General features: G+C 35.9%; 1 protein-coding gene across 1 annotated transcript in view; it reads right to left on the bottom strand.

Annotated features, from left to right (window-relative positions):
• The window catches only part of LOC126977994 (putative phosphatidate phosphatase), a 120712-nt gene that overhangs the window by 50230 nt on the left and 53785 nt on the right, over positions 1–16697 (bottom strand). Inside the window, exon 3 of the mRNA XM_050826728.1 lies at positions 7205–7402. Within this exon, the coding sequence (XP_050682685.1) occupies positions 7205–7402 (198 nt within the window). The remainder of the gene's footprint in view (positions 1–7204; positions 7403–16697) is intronic.

The raw sequence follows: 16697 nt of genomic DNA, 5'->3' as shown, positions 1-16697 counted from the left end.
TGCGTGCGGATTTATGGACTTATGAAAGAGTCAAGTAAAATCTTAAGTAATTCTGACAAATGATTTAATAGTGTAGTAGAATAACTAATTCTTCTTTCAAAGTAAGAGCGTGTGGGTGCAATTAAGCATAACAATGTCCCTACTAGTATTTCTGGTGCGTTCGTTGATGCGCTAAAATCAAATCTATATAACACACGTAAACTTTTGTAACTTTTTCATAGCATTTTCCTACAAAACTCACTAGCCTATTCAAATTAAATGCCTGTTGGCATTACTTACTACCGTGAATTGTGTCTTTAATCAAATGTATTTAATTGCGAATATTCTTTATAATATTGAAATAAAAATAACTTTATAGCAACAGAAATAGACAAAGCTATTTATTTATAATATAGATGAAGTTTGGAACTTTTAATACGCTATTGTTTATATAATGACAGAAACAAATATACACAAATGGACTACAAACAATACATCATATATGCACTGTTGAGAAACCTCTTAATAGGACTAGAACAGCTGTGTTCTTTAACAGAAGGGTAAGATTTTTATCTCAAAACAAACTTATCCAAGCGTTGCACAGTACCAGCTGTAGATTACACCGAATGCAAATTGTAGAAGAAATTCACACCCAAAACAAATTTAAATGTAATATAATCTATATATATAAAAATGAATTGCTGTTCGTTAGTCTCGCTAAAACTCGAGAATGGCAGGACCGATTTGGCTTATTTTGGTCTTGAATTATTTGTGGAAGACTTAAAAGGTTCGAATAAACATGAAAATCCCCGGATTTAAATAAAAACAACAATTTTGATTTACCTCTGACGTGTCCCCCGTCGTTCAGAAATCAAATAAAAATAATAGTTTAAAGTGAATAACTAATTAGAATTTTTATATTTTTCTAACATTCTAAGGAGGTAAGAAATAACTTCCTTAAAACACGTTTAACACTTAAAAAAAGGAGTCCTTTTGTTTGTTTTAAGTTAATTTTATACAAAAGTTTAGGTCTTTTATTTATCGATTAAGGTAGAATGAAGTCTGCCAGGTCAACTAGTTTTAAATAAAAAAAGCGTTCCAGTTTCATGTTTTACGCTGAGAGTGACAATTATTATACTATCGATAGCTTCTGCATTAATTCGTGCAGCAATAATCTTGTATCTAGTTGTAGGTCAGAAAAATCTGTCAATCAGTCTCTCATTTAAACATCTTTCGTTTTAATTTTTTTAGTTTCGACCATTTCAGTTACCATTGATGGTAGTTATTGCAATTTTTCATCATTGCTACTCAGAAAAACATATCTATGTCGAGAGTATTTATCCTAACTTCATCTCTTCACCTGATCTAGCTTTAAGTTGCCAAAGTTTATTTGTATGGAGTAAGCGGAAGGTAGTCCCCACGGTTTATTGTATTCATTGCCCGCCTTTCGTTTCATGCTGCTTCCAACTGCTTTTATCAGGCTAGCAATAACCCTCGGGGAGGTTAGTTGTTAGTTAATTCTATTGAAAGTTCATGTTCTTCGTAATCTGGCTCTTTTTGAGGTATCTAGATGGTTGTTGAATCTGTAGACACTAATAACTCTTCGTAGTCTTTCTTATCTGGTCTATGTTTAAAGTGAGCACCTTATCGAAAGCTTTTTGTCAAGTCTTTTAGATATCTTTGAATATCTTTGGCCCATGCCTTTTCCTACGTAGTGCTACATGCTCCGGTTTCCCATGCATTATTGTAATTTATTCTTTTTTTTTTGAAGTGGAAGGCGCGATGAGCATTCTATGGTATAGACCACCAGAGTAATCATAAGAACTGCTCCAGCCTTTGACAATTATTATACGCTCGTCTGGACGATTCGCACGTGCCATTGGAGCCATATCGCACTCTGCGAAATAATGTCTGCTCCATTTACATGAGTCAAGATTTGCTTTTTCCCTTGGTTTTTTCCTGATTAATTCAATATCCGTATCACAAAATTTTATCAAACAATTAAAGTGGTATTTTCCATGAATATATCAGGCTTATTGCATATTTGTTCAGCATATCGAAACATATTAATGACACTGAGCCAGCCCCGGTATCCATTACGAAGCTTGGCTGCCGTCAACTGGTTTTATATCGCACAGTTAATATCAACCATAAAGATAAATAAGGTAATATGTTAAGTCTTACGTAAACATAATTTAAACGGCGGTCACGTGTTGCGCAATTAATTGCCTTTACTTGAAGCTTCTTGTTGGTACATAGTGTGAAAAAATTGTACTGATGTTGAATATTGAGTATGAGAAAATGAATATTAGTATATTATATTAATAGAGTGGAATGATTCTTATGATAAAAAGTGTGTGTGTGTTCTTATGTATGCACGCAATAAGTTATACTTCTTTGGCCTAACGAGGCAAAAATCATTAAAATGATTTATTCCTTGTGCTATTCTACGTTTTTAGGAAGAACAATTATGGTAAAATCTTGCAAAGAAGACTTTGACAGTTAATTTTTAAATAAGTTGATTTTCATCTTCAACCTGTTACTTTTGTGTTACAGTGATGCGCGCGCATTTTAAAATTTCACTCTCACTTTCATAACGCGCCTAAAGAAGTATAATTTCAATAAGTATATATTTATTATCATAAGAATCGTAGAGAGTGGGTCGGAGGCGCATGGCACATGAGCGCCACCTTTCTCCGGGCGGTGGAACCGGGGGGTACCATCGCCCAGTTGGAGAAGACCCCCGAGACGGCTGGCGTGTCCCGTGTTCAGCACGCCAGGTGGAATGGTGAGTGGGCGCCCCACAAGATGGGTTCGAATACGGACAACCGTCGGCGGAGCAGCGGAACTGTGCGAAAGCGTTCGCGTAACTCTGCCGGAAGACGGTGAGGAGGAACATTGCAGGTTTTTAGCCGGTAAGAGTCCGGCATAAATCGACAGCGCCCCCCCCCCCCCGCGTTGTCGGGTATCCATGAGGATTTTCCAGCGTTAAAAAAAAAGAAAATGTCTTTGTTGAGCGATTTATAAGCTTTTACTCTATCAGAATGTAATGTAAGAAAATGTACAAAATAAATGTGTTACAATAACATTAATGAATTTCTCAATGATACCACACCTTGGGAATGGAGCGGCCGTAGGCTGGCAGGCTTTTTATAAATTAATTTTAACTAAATGAAATTTACATTTAAAAAAATATTACAATAAATATATTGTTCTTGTTAATAGAATTATTGCTGAGGGCAACGTTGAAATTGTTAAAGTTTTTTAAAATATTTTAATTGTCTTGGTAATGTATCTGTGTAACGGAATTAGTAATCGTGGCTTTCAACCCCTAAACGTCGGATTAATTTGGAATTTTGCACACTTTTTAAGAACAAATTCAACAAACGAATCCCACCTTCGCACGACACGCCACAAGTTAGGACATCATCCCCACCATATGGATGTGTGGCGGTCCTCCATAGTGCGGTTTCCACGGAGCTTTCCTCCACGTACTACAAAGCTGTGGAATGAGCTTCCTTATGGGGTGTTTCCGGGACGATACGACATGGGTACCTTCAAAAAAAGTGCGTACAACCTTCCTTAAAGGCCGGCAACGCTCCTGTGAATCCTCTAGTGTTGCAAGAGAATGTGGGCGGCGGTGGTCACTAAACACCAGTCCACCTTTTCCATAAAAAAAGAACTAACCTAACCTGCAGGACCAGACGAATCATGGGAGTACAGCCAGCCACAAAGCCACTAAAGACCCTAAGCATATCTTGCTGGAGTCGTTAAAAAACAATAACGCTAAATTAAAGCCCCCATACAAATTACTAAAACCGGGCAGAGATTATGCTTAAAATTTTAATATTGCCTTCTTTATAGAAGAGGCGGACAAATGAGCGTACGGGTGGACTGATGTTAAGCGATCACCACTGCCCACAATCTCTTGCAACATCCTAGGAATCACAGGAGCGTTGCCACCCATCAAGAAACAAGGAAGTTAACTTCATAGATATAGTTCGTTAAATTACGTTCAGTGAGCACACACCTTTACGTGTGCTCTGACAAACTAGATCGTGTCAAGTGACATTAATTGGTGAATTGCTCTCGTCAGCTGAATTATGCCGAATTGCAATTGTACTCTGTTACATGATATTTGTTTGACACAATTTAAAGCGGCCATTTTATATGCCTCTGATTTTTTGTAGAGCGACAATATTAATCATAACTATACTAAGAATATTTAATGTAGGCCTTAGCGATAACCACTACTCGATTGTAACTCACCACGTACTAACGTACCTATTATAGACTAGCTGATACCCCGCGACTTCATCCGTGTACACACCGAACTAAGCATGAAGTAGCGACATCTATATATATAAAAATGAATTGCTGGTCGTTAGTCTCGCTAAAAATCGAGAACGGCTGGACCGATTTGGCAAATTTAGGTCTTGAATTATTTGTTGAAGTCCAGAGAAGGTTTAAAAGGTGAATAAATAGGAAAATGCTGCTAAATTCAATAAAAACAACAAATTTGTTTTTCCTTTGATGTGTCCATACATAACTTCCATGAGAGAATTTATTGGCGCACGGTTTGACAGTTCTGCTGTGAAACAATTTCATTACGACAGCAGGGTGCATATTTTACGAAGTAATTTATGATGTTATGATATATTATTGACAAATTCATATAAAAACATTGTTTTATTTATTATATACAGAACAACGTCTGTCGGGTCAGCTAGTTTTTAATACAAAATCACAGGCAGATACTTCAATTCAACAACAATGGTGTTGAAATATGTATTTGTCAATATGCCTATTGGAGCTACTCAGCATATCGGTTCATATTTGCTTAGTAATAACACATGTCTTCATTGTTCATATAACACAGTCAGCGTAACCTATATTGGCCGTATTTTATGCTTGCACGCACTTATGCAAACACTTGAGCAATCACCGTACGCAGCCCGTACAATAACGTACATATTATGAATAGGTAATTTATATCTCAGCGGCTACGCTCTGTCGCCGTCCAAGTATGTGCCCGTTGACTTTAACCAATTCACCGTAAATGAGACAGTGAGAGTGGTTAAATATATTTAGATACGGAAGCATGAGGCGAATAGCGCTATATACTAACCCCCTTATTCATAATGGTCCGCTAACTTAAAACAGCCGCTAAGGAGTGTTTTTTCTCATTCTGACTTAGGTCAATAGAAGAAGACAGAGTGTGAATTAGCAATGCTTTAAGTTAGCAGACTATTATGAATAATGGGGGATAGTAAAGCTTTACTTATAAAAAATTACCAATATTTTGGCTCCAAGTATTTTGTATTTTATTAATTTCAATGTGGCGCCTATTTCTGCCGTGAAGCAGTAATGTGTAGGCATTATTGTGTTTCGGTCTGAAGGGCGCTGTAACTAATGAAATTACTGGGCAAATGAGACTTATCATATTATGTCTCAAGGTAAGGAGCGCAATTGTAGTGCCTCTCTTAATTTATGGGGCAGGGCTTATCAATTTCCATCGGCTGAATTTTCTGCTCGTCTCGTCCCTTACTGTCAAAAAAAGTGTATTTAGATCTGGTACTAATTGCAATAATTGTTTTTATGAATTCCCTTTATAATTCGGGCATAATAAGTTACCTTTTATCTTAGATTTCTATGAGGAGCTCCGAAACGGCTTAAAAGATTTTAATTGAAGTCTTAAATTTTTCGTGTATGTATCATCAGCCGGAAGACGTCCACTGCTGGACAAAGTCCTCCCCCAAACGGAAACAAACATCCAACGTATTCCGGCGATCTTGACCAGATCGTCGGTCCATCTTGTGGGGGGCCTTCCAACACTGCGTCTTCCGGTACGTGGTCGCCATTCGAGGACTTTACTGCCCCAAGGGCCAATTTTCGTGTATGTATATCAGATAGATCATATAAATATGCATATATTTAATATTAATGTCTAATTGAACATAAATATTGTAAACGCGAACCATAACTACTTATTTCTCTCTATATTTTACATTTCAATGAAAAATTTCTCCTATAAATTATTGTAATGCTCAGCATCGTTATCAAATTTCTCCGTATATATGTGTTTCTTTATCTTAAAATATTCACAAACCAATGCTGCATATATATTTATCTCAGTTGTTTGTTTTAGGTCGAGGTTAACAGCCAAAAAAACAAGTTACATAAAGAGCAAAGCATTTATATTAATGTTTTTGCGTGTGTCGTAAAACTCAGTTATTCCCTATCATTCTCATCAGCCGCATATTATATGGCAATTTATTTTATCCGCAGCTATCAAATACCTTGTTTCCACTGCAATATTATTCTATTCTTCTCCGCTGATGTTTTAACATCGATATAAAAGTATCCTCGAATATTAGCAAAATCACACTTCGCGAAACATTTAATTGATACCGGTCACTCACTCGGAAAAAATAATAATTTTAATATTTTACACACTTGTGAAAAAGGATTTCGGTTAAATGTGTAAGAGCAATTAGAAATAATAAAACACAAAAATAACATGTTTACATTGTTGAATGAACAAACAAATTTAGTCCCATCACATTTGTTACGTATCTCTTCCGGGGGTAATACGTCACAACAGCCGACCAATCACAGCGCGTCATTTCATGGGACGAGGGTATAAAAGAGCGGATTCAGTCTCATGCCAGATTTTGGCGAGACAACTCATCCTGAGGATGCCTCGTGTAGAGGCGAAACACGTGTCGAATTGTTTAAAGACAGATATTGGCTGAATTAACACTAAAGAAGACTCAAATCATTTATATAATTATGGATTTCCGCAAAGTAACGCCTACTTCAATAAATTTTATTAGCAAAGAGTTGTCTCCTGTGCCTTGGTTTTACCACTTTTTAGACTACCACACTAATCTTAAAGTAATTGTTTTTTTTTTATGAAAATAAGGGACAAGACGAGCAGGACGTTCAGCTAATGGTAATTAATACGCCCTACCCATTACAATTCAGTGCCGAAAAAATTCTGAGCGGCACTACAATTGCGCTCGCCACCTTGAGACGTAAGATGTTAAGTCTAATTTGCCCAGTAATTTCACTAGCTACGGCGCCCTTCAGACCGAAACACCGTAATGCTTACATATAACTACTTCACGGCAGAAATAGTAGCCGTTGTGGCACCCATAATCTAGCCGGCATCCCGTACAAAGGAGTCTCCCACTGGTAAATACAGCAATGAAAACGTACTTACATCGAGAAAATGCGGCCTCAGCCTCCCAATAGTGTACTTGGCAATATCGGTGGTGAGCTGCTGACATGCACAGCCGAAGAGGAAAACACCAACGACGCGATACACTTCCCACAGCCACGCGGGAACCTCCTTGCCGAGTAAAACTCGCGAGCGACCGCCTTTGAAGTCACGCAGCCTTATCCACTCCGTGAGGCACATCTGTTGAAGATTCATGATCGTCATTAAAGACATGGGATTGTAAAGAAAATTTCTTGCAATTCTCGAATAAGTATATCATATTGTATTGCAACTCGGATTCATTTTATACTAGCTGAGCCGACAGACGCTGTTCTGTCAATTGAAAAAAATAATGTAGTCTTGCGGCCGTTTCCAATATACTATCTACAAATAGAAATAAATTACTACCTTCTACTGTCAGTAATTAGCTGTCAATAATCTGAAGCTCTCCCAAAATACCCGATAAGTCATTCTTATCGCCTTATATTGGGACGCGTGAATTGCAATTTCCATTCAAAATTCTATCGCTGGTAAACTATACGTCGTCCCATTGACAGACAGCGTGTACGGATAAGATGAGTTACTGTTGATAAGTTTATTGGGACAGAAAAGTCAACGATAGTTACGATTTTTAACAAAAGTAAGAGATAGACTGAATTGTTAACGGCCGTTAAACCATCGGAAATGTGTAATCCAAGTTAATTTGTTAAAAATGAAACAAAAACTTATTTCTGAATGATTTTATTATATTATTATGTAGTAATAAAAAATTATAAAGATTACTATCGTATTTGTATAAACAGCTTTTACATTACCGCTTTATAATTGCCATTTTATAAAGGTATTAAAATGTATATAGTATGTTATCCTTATGAGATAGACATATGCCCTCGCGGACTTTTCTGTAGACCTGTATAAGATACACAATTCCACCATACATTATTTTGTTATATCTCTAAGGGTTTAGACAGCGTTTTCATTTTCGTAATTTTTTACCGACACCTTACTACATATTATATCGTGATATTTTAGCAAATGTATACATAACATTTTATATACTAAAACCTTCCTTGAGAATCACGCCATCCATTGCAGAAATCAGCTTAAAAATCATTTATGAGTTTATCGCGAACAGACAGACAGACAGACACGGCAGAGGACTTTGTTTTTATAATATGTAGTGGTTTAAAAATTAAGTTTTAAGTACTTGTTACTAAGCATGTGTTCATTAATTCGTTAGAAATTTAGTATTTTGGGATTTTAATTAGCAACAAATCTAAATTTCTTTTCAAAATCGAATACTCTATTACCCACTCTTATATTTCTACTAAACACCTCCATGACAAGTAATTAATATTATTTGCCTTATCGCGATAATGTGGCCGCAGTAGAAGTTAAAACTGTTTTGAAAACAACTTTTCTTACGTTACCTAATGTCAATAGCTAAATAAATATCGTGAATATAAGAATAACTAAACGATTTGTTATACTTTAAAGTGATAACCCTCTGAGATTAATTACACAAATAACATTTGAAGACAATATTTATGAACGATGCGGGACTCGAATCTGCGACCTCTCGCGTTCCCTGCGAAAGCTCTTACAACCGAGCCAACCGTTCAACCACCAAGCCACAACCTGCTAGTTGAACAAAGCATACAAGATTTATCAAGCAGACGTCACTCGAACGATTGGCTAAGTAGTAAGAGCGCTCACACGGAACGCGGGAGTTTGCGGGTTCGAGTCCCGCATCGTTCAAAAATTTTGTTTTCAAATTTTATTTGTATAAGAATAACTTCACACTACACTTAAGCGAGATTCATCGAACTTCATGGTGATGGCATATCAAGGCGCAGTGCTTGCACGTAGTAAAAAGTCCTCTCATAATATTTTACAAAACGCGTTAAAAGAAATATGTATATGTTACGGGCAACGTGATTAACTGGACATTATTAATAAGGACCGGCCATTATTAATAATGCCCGACGGCCCGTGGTGCATGTAATAAGTCAGTGTTTGAGATAGCTTGAATTTATCACTTATTACATTCTTAATGCACAGTCAGTCCTTATTTATTAGATATTTTTGTTGATTTTTCTCAGCTTACTAATTTTTAAACTATTTTTTATTAAGTAATATATTTGTCAAAATAAAACTAGTTAACTAATGATGTTATTACATTTTTAACTGTTTATCTTTTAACTACTTTGTTAGTAGTATAGTAGTGGTAGAGTAAGTTTAATTTCATTTAATAAACAAAAACACTACAGTTCACCTATTTTATTACTTTGCCCAAAATAGGGTGGGCATTATTCATAGTGGCCGGGAAAAGTGATTCATCATGCTGTTTTAATCACATTGTCCAATTGAGTCGGGCATTATGAATACAGACCGGCCATTATTAATAGTGCCCGGACTTATCAAATTGCCCGTAACATATATATATATATATATATATATATATATATATATATATATATATATATACAATCTTAAATAATAATGATCACTCACAATAAACGTTAACATCGTGTTGATGTTTTCTTTGGTGCAGAAATCATGGGCGATGCTGATTACCATCTAAATCTGAAAGCACATATGCCTCCCCGTGCCCTAAAAATTCTAATTCAAAGTCCGCAAAGATCAGAAAGAGTAGAAAAATTATAAACCACTTGTCATTATGTTTAATCGAATACAATATATTCCAACCCAAACCACAAATTTAACGAAACCGACGCCTACATAAGATTTGACATTGCGACACACCTGCACCAACTTGAGTTCTTTCACCGTTAAATAAACAATATAAGAAAGACGACACGACAAAACGCTTAGTATAAATAAACATCAATAAATACAACATAAAACGAGCTTTATTTTACGATGCAATCAATAACCAAGAGTGAAAGAATTATGAAAATGTATGCATGCTATCATCAATATGCAGAATCACGTGGGAACTGCGATCCTATTTGACTTTACCCTCAAACTCTACAAAATTGAAATTAAAGGTATGTTCCGATATGCACTGCGAGAACTGCACAGTGCTATCACTGTAGAAAAATTCGTTCCGTTATCAACTGCCAGTAAACTGCCGCAGTACCCTAGGGAAATATATGATGTCATAAATCGCCGCCATAGTCTACTGTGGCACTGGCGTTTTCTAGGTGAGGTACTTGCAGTACTTTGATCACGTGATCAGTCAAAACCACTCGAGTGCCTAACGTTTTATAAACAATACCTACAGTTTAATCCCAAATAGTTTTAATTTGACAGTACTCCAACAACAGTTTTTTTAATGAACTAGAAAACTTTAATACACTCATTAGAATGCTGCGTCAAAAAGTGCGGCTATAAAGGAACAGCTTTACAGTATACTAAATTGACGTCACACTGTACAGTGGTCGCAGTGCATATCGGAACATACCCTAAACCAGTTTTGGCTTTAATCAAATAATATATTCTCAATTTAAACATTTCTAAATGTGTTGCCGCGAATTGCTAATATTAAATTTAGAGAATTTTTGTCGTTTGTATATTTTTGTTTTGTCAGTTGATAACAATTCAAATATGATCGTCTAATGAAGAGAAAAATTAAAAAACTAAAATGACTGAGTAAAGATAGGAAAAGAAGGCCTTCAATAATGAACAATAAATATTGTACACGTAACCTACATGTAACGGATTTAAGGTTCCTAAGAGATAAGATTAGATAAAGCAAAATAGAAAAATGGAGACAAGACGAATTTGGTTTGTAAAAAATGGAAACAAAGAAGTAAATATAAATTTATTAGCAAAACTAGTTATGCCCAAGGGAAATCAAAACATGTTAGACACAGATGCAATTTTCAATGAGATGGACAAAATCTAGACAATTTGCTATCGAGCTATCTTTGTATCAAGCTGAAAAGGCATTAATAAAAGGAATGTGGCCGTGTTGTTTTATTTTTTTCCAAAAACATACGCGTATCTCTGACAGTGCGACGTGCTCGGCCCTGTCACTCACCGCGAGGCCATGTAACAAGTAGACTAATTATATTTAACTACTTAATTACGTGTACATAATTGCGAGGAAGTCTAGGCTTACATGACATTACGATTTTATCTCTGAAATACGTTTACCTAAGACTATTACTTCTTTGAATATATCAAGCAGAAACTGGTTCTACAATTTACAGACATATACATACGTAATGCTGCTGGGCACTTATTTGGCGTGTACCGAATGAAGCTACGTTACGCTCATCCGGGTGAAGTCAGCTAAAGTCATCAAGTCTGAGATCTATAGACCGTACATAGAATTTGCTCCGAATTTACTTACGTAAAACTCATCTAACTTCAAGCTTAACGCAACCTTTGATTTCGCATTTATTTTTAGATTCGATATTTTGGTATTTGACAGCTGACATGAGTGTAAGGTAAGACAACCCAATGGCCCAAGCACGCGGCTGATTATACACAGCACATTGTCGATTATTATTAAACATACTCTCACAATAGAAAGTATACTTTGTTAATGTGATTAATATAATAGCTATAGATAGTAGTAATAAGAATATAGATTCGTTCTTTCATCAGAATCTCGCACGCCGCTATCGATACGACAATAATCGTTAACAAGGTGTGAATGAGTAGATAAGGCGACGCAGCACGAGCTACAATTACGAGGCCATTAGCCGCACGGTTAGCACTTCAGTGCGACATACCGCTGCCATGCTGTCCACAATTATTATGAATTCAATTTTGCACGATATTGTATTCAGAATATATTCGTTTATATCCCTAAGCTTGCAAAAAGCGTGGTGGATTCAGAATGATTGATGGCGAAAGAAATCAGCAGCGTTATGGTAATGAACATCTATATTATGGTGTTGCACCTTATATGGCAAATAACTCGAACATAAACAATGTGCTTTTACATCGCAAAACATGTTTATTTTAATAATGGAAATCTGGCTTTGTTTTCTTTGTTTATATCTTTCTGCCAATTTCCAGAATAAAACCATACTGATATTATCAATGCCTGGATGTGCGGCCATTTATAACTCGGTCCTCACGCAACATAATAGGATGCACCACTAATGAATCCTTTGTGACGTATTAAATTTTATAAAGGCATTAGAGATCATACAATCCAAGATTGATTGAGGGAGTACTAAAAGAGGGATCAAGACAATAGACTATGTGAAGGGTACGAAAATAATACAGCCTGCATACAAGCGAGTGAAAGATGCAAGAGATATAATGACCATGGCAAATGGATGTCCTTAATCTCTGCCTGACCACTTGGGAGACAAACTTGACGTTGTGAAGAAATTTGAACAGCACTGATAGTAGGAGACTATCAGGTAAGCAATAGGTAGAACCGTTGCCGCACGGTGTTGCTCACGATTCGATCCTTGCGCATTCGGTTTTTGAATTTATGTACATTTATTCGACAGCAACGCTCCTGTGATTCTCGTGGTGTTAAAAGGGAGTATGGGCCGTGGTGATCACTCATGTGTGCATGCGGCACATGCTCGTTTTTTCCTCTATTTGCCTAAGAAATAGTTTCCTAATGGTAGTAGATCGACGCCCCCAAATTAGTAATCCTGCGATTATCCTCAAAAATGATTGGTTCCTACATGAATTTAATTTCTGACTCACTGATCATTCATCAACAGCATAAAGAAATGATATAGATGAGAAAATTTATGCGCCTCCTTATCTACAGCTAATTGATGGACAAACCTTTGAAGTTATAAATACAGAGTTACCGGAATACACAACAGCCACGTTACTGATCACTGACGGATATGTGAATTGACAGCCCCCAACAGAACACATAAGGATACATATAGTTTCGTCGCCAATTTCCTGATACGTCCCGGATACGGTCCGTGTAGGGTTCAAGGGAGTAGAGGGAACCTAAAAAATTATCCCAAGCAGATATTCAAAAGAAATTAGTAATATAAAAAAGTGTGTGTGTACTTACGTATGCACGCAAGAAGTTATACTTCTTTGGCCAAACGAAGTTAATTTCATTAAAATGATTTATTCCTTGTGTAATGTAATGAAATTAATTTAATGAAAAGTATTTCCTAGTTTAAAGGTTCAGTTATGTCAACATATCATTGTATATAAACTAGTAATTATCTGGAAATCATACGAATTGCTTTGATTTTGAGGTTTTGTTACATTTTATCAAATAACATCAAAACCCGGGTTTTGATTTCAAAAATAATAACTGTGGGGGAAACTGTGGATGTTTACGTATCATCTAAAAGAACTTTGAATTGGATGCAAGTCTAGGCAACGGTCCATTTTTGGGCATTCTCCTTAAGGAACCAACTTCAACCACAAATTTCACTCTCATCATTTTTTCATAACGCGCCAAAAGAATTATAACTTCAAAAACAAATGGATCAGGCAGTTTACCTAACTATTACATTAACGTTCTCTGACCAGATTCTTCCTTATTATGAAGTGCAATGTGAGATAATTTGAGTACCAGTAAGGTGGTAAGAAAAACGAGTACTATACACTATAAGAAAATATTGTTAGAAGCCCTAGAAAATAATACTAAGTTAAAAAGTGAGTTGTCTGCTTTACACATACAATATGACTGTATCATCGAAGAACGAGATAAGCTACAAATGATTATAGATGGTTTTGATCAGTGTGGTGCAGAGTATGAGAATACCTTAAAGCGAAACTCTATCCTGGAACGAGAACTGTGTGATGCCCACAAACAAATAGCACAAATGGAAGAGGAGTCTCGTTTTCAGCCGTACAAGAAACCCAAAGCTTATTTAACGAATTACTATCAGCGAATAGCGTAGTTAAGCAAGTTTCCGTTGCAAGCAATAATGTAGCCGGCTCCGTGATTGACTTGACTCATGGTAACACAGTGGTGGGAATTAATTCTGTATGCAACAAAAATACATCAAAAGTATATGGTAAAATAAAAAAACACAGAAACTCCACAACATCAAAGATATTAAAAAATAAGAAAAGTCTCAACAATAGTAATAATAATAAGAATAAATTAGATTACTTAGACAAACTTAAAATTTGTACAGAAGAATTAAAAAATAACAGAATAAAATATGAAAATGACATAAAACATCTCGAGTTAGAACTAGCCCGTGTTGAAGGTAGTTTGAGGTCAATAACTAGTCTTTATGACAAATCTCAAGAGACGATTCGGGAGTACTCTGCGAATATGGATGAGCTACTTAAATTATCTCAAAGTAACCAGGAACGATTCGTTTCCTTGATGACCAATTATTTGTGTGACTGCCAAAATTCTGCGATTTTAAAACCAGATAGAGCAGCTCTCCCCTTAACCGCTGAAATTAATATCGGATCTTATTCAAAATAAACGTGATATTATACTGTTTGCTGACGATACATCTTTGTTATTTAAAATAAAACGCCAGCAAAAAACTTTCTGTCAGGTTGACGACGACATTGCTGAAGTAGTAAATAGGTTTAATGTTAATAACTTACTTTTAAACGAAAGGAAAACAAAATGTGTAAGGTTTACACTTCCAAATATAAAGCACCAACCAACACCTATAAAAATTAATAATGAAAAACTTGATGTAGTAGAAACGACAACATTCCTAGGCATTACATTAGACTTTAAGCTACAATGGGGTGCTCACATAAAAAACTTATGTAATCGACTTAGCTCTGCAGTATTTGCGATAAAAAGGATTAGGCAGCTGACAGATGTTGAAACGGCTAGACTTGTATATTTCAGCTACTTTCATAGTGTCATGTCTTACGGAATTATATTGTGGGGTAGGGCTGCAGATATTGAAAACATATTTGTGCTGCAGAAAAGAGCAATTCGAGCAGTCTATAAAATGCGTTCAAGGGATTCATTGAGAGAAAAGTTTAGTGAAATAAATATTATGACAGTACACTGCCAGTACATATACGAGAACCTCCTATAGGCGCATAAAAATATTAGCCAATTTAAAAAGAATAGTGATGTACACAGTGTCAATACTCGAAACAAACATAAACTCGCAATTCCATCTACTAGGCTCCGTAAAATTGCTAAATCTTTTAAAGTGGATTGTGTTGTATTTTATAATAAACTCCCAAATGAAATTAAAATGTTACCTTAAAAAATAAATTAACATCTAAGGCCTATTATAGCGTGAAAGATTATTTGAATGATAAAGATAGTTGGAATTCTAAATTTTGTTAATGAATATTGTTTTACTCATTTGAATGCTATTGTAACTTTTGTACTTCATCCTGACTTGCACTAAATAACTTATAAAGTTTTACAGTGAATGAAGATTTTTTTGACTTTGACTTTGAATATGACAACTGAATGTGCAATCAACAGTCATCTAAATAAACCATAGATCACTTCTGCCATCGCAAACCAAATAAACTCTTTTAAAGCCTTTTACCAAAGCACTCACTACATGGAAACTTAGATAAGAAACTAACCCTATCTTCGGACATAAACGATTCTCAAAAATCAGGCCCACAAACTTAAAGTCATGATTTAAGCCATTTGAAACTTTAAACGTACAACTTTGCTGCAGCAGTTAAAGCCAGCCATAAAGATAGCAATGCATTTACTTTAACAGTAAAAGCAGACTATAATCTTCGTGAAATTTAAACATAACCACTAAAGTAATTCGTAGACCGTGTGTACATAACGTTTAAGGTTTACGAGTGTTTACTTTTATGTTTAATATCATAATATTATGTAGCTAAACACAAGTTTCAGTGGGGATTATCTGTTTTTCCACTGACTAAACATTCAGTACTATCTACTCATGAGAGTCTGTTTTTTATGCGAAAAGATGATGAGACGAGCATTACACTCGCCTAATGGTAAGAGACACGCCCAGCCTATCACGACACAGTGCCACCACTGTTCACCAGTGGGAACAGTGCCTATTTCTGCCGTGAAGCAGTAATATGTAATCATTACTGTGTTTCGGTTAAAAGGGCGTCGTAGCTAGTGAAATTGCTGGGCAAAAGACTTGACAGCTTATCTCTAGGTCAGCAGCGCAGTTGTAGTGCCGCTCAGATTTTTTGGGTTTCTCAATAATCCTGAGCGGCACTGCATTGTAATGGGCAGGGCATATCCAATACCATCAGCTGAACTTCCAGCTCGTATTGTCCCTTATTTTCATAAAAAAAATCACGATGCTTGATCCGGCGTCGCAACTGCGCTCGTCAATTTATGACACTAGGTGTTAAGTCTCGTTAGCTACAGCGCAATTAAAACCGGAATGCAATAATGCTTGCACATTAACGTTTGACGGCAGAAAGATGCGATGCTGTGGTACCTAGCTAGGCGACGTTCTCTGCAGAAAACCCTCCCACTAGTCTTTTATTATATCACAATTGCCTATTTCTTTTGGTCTATGCCATACCAGAAGCCGCTGTCTAGTTTGATAATAATTGTTGTTGAATTTATTTTTCGTAAGTTAAATATCCTATTACAAATCAGCATACTCAGATTCCATTTAAATGA

Source organism: Leptidea sinapis, chromosome 46, assembly GCF_905404315.1.
Source record: "Leptidea sinapis chromosome 46, ilLepSina1.1, whole genome shotgun sequence".
Taxonomy (NCBI): domain Eukaryota; kingdom Metazoa; phylum Arthropoda; class Insecta; order Lepidoptera; family Pieridae; genus Leptidea; species Leptidea sinapis.
This window is presented reverse-complemented; position numbering and strand designations above follow the sequence as displayed.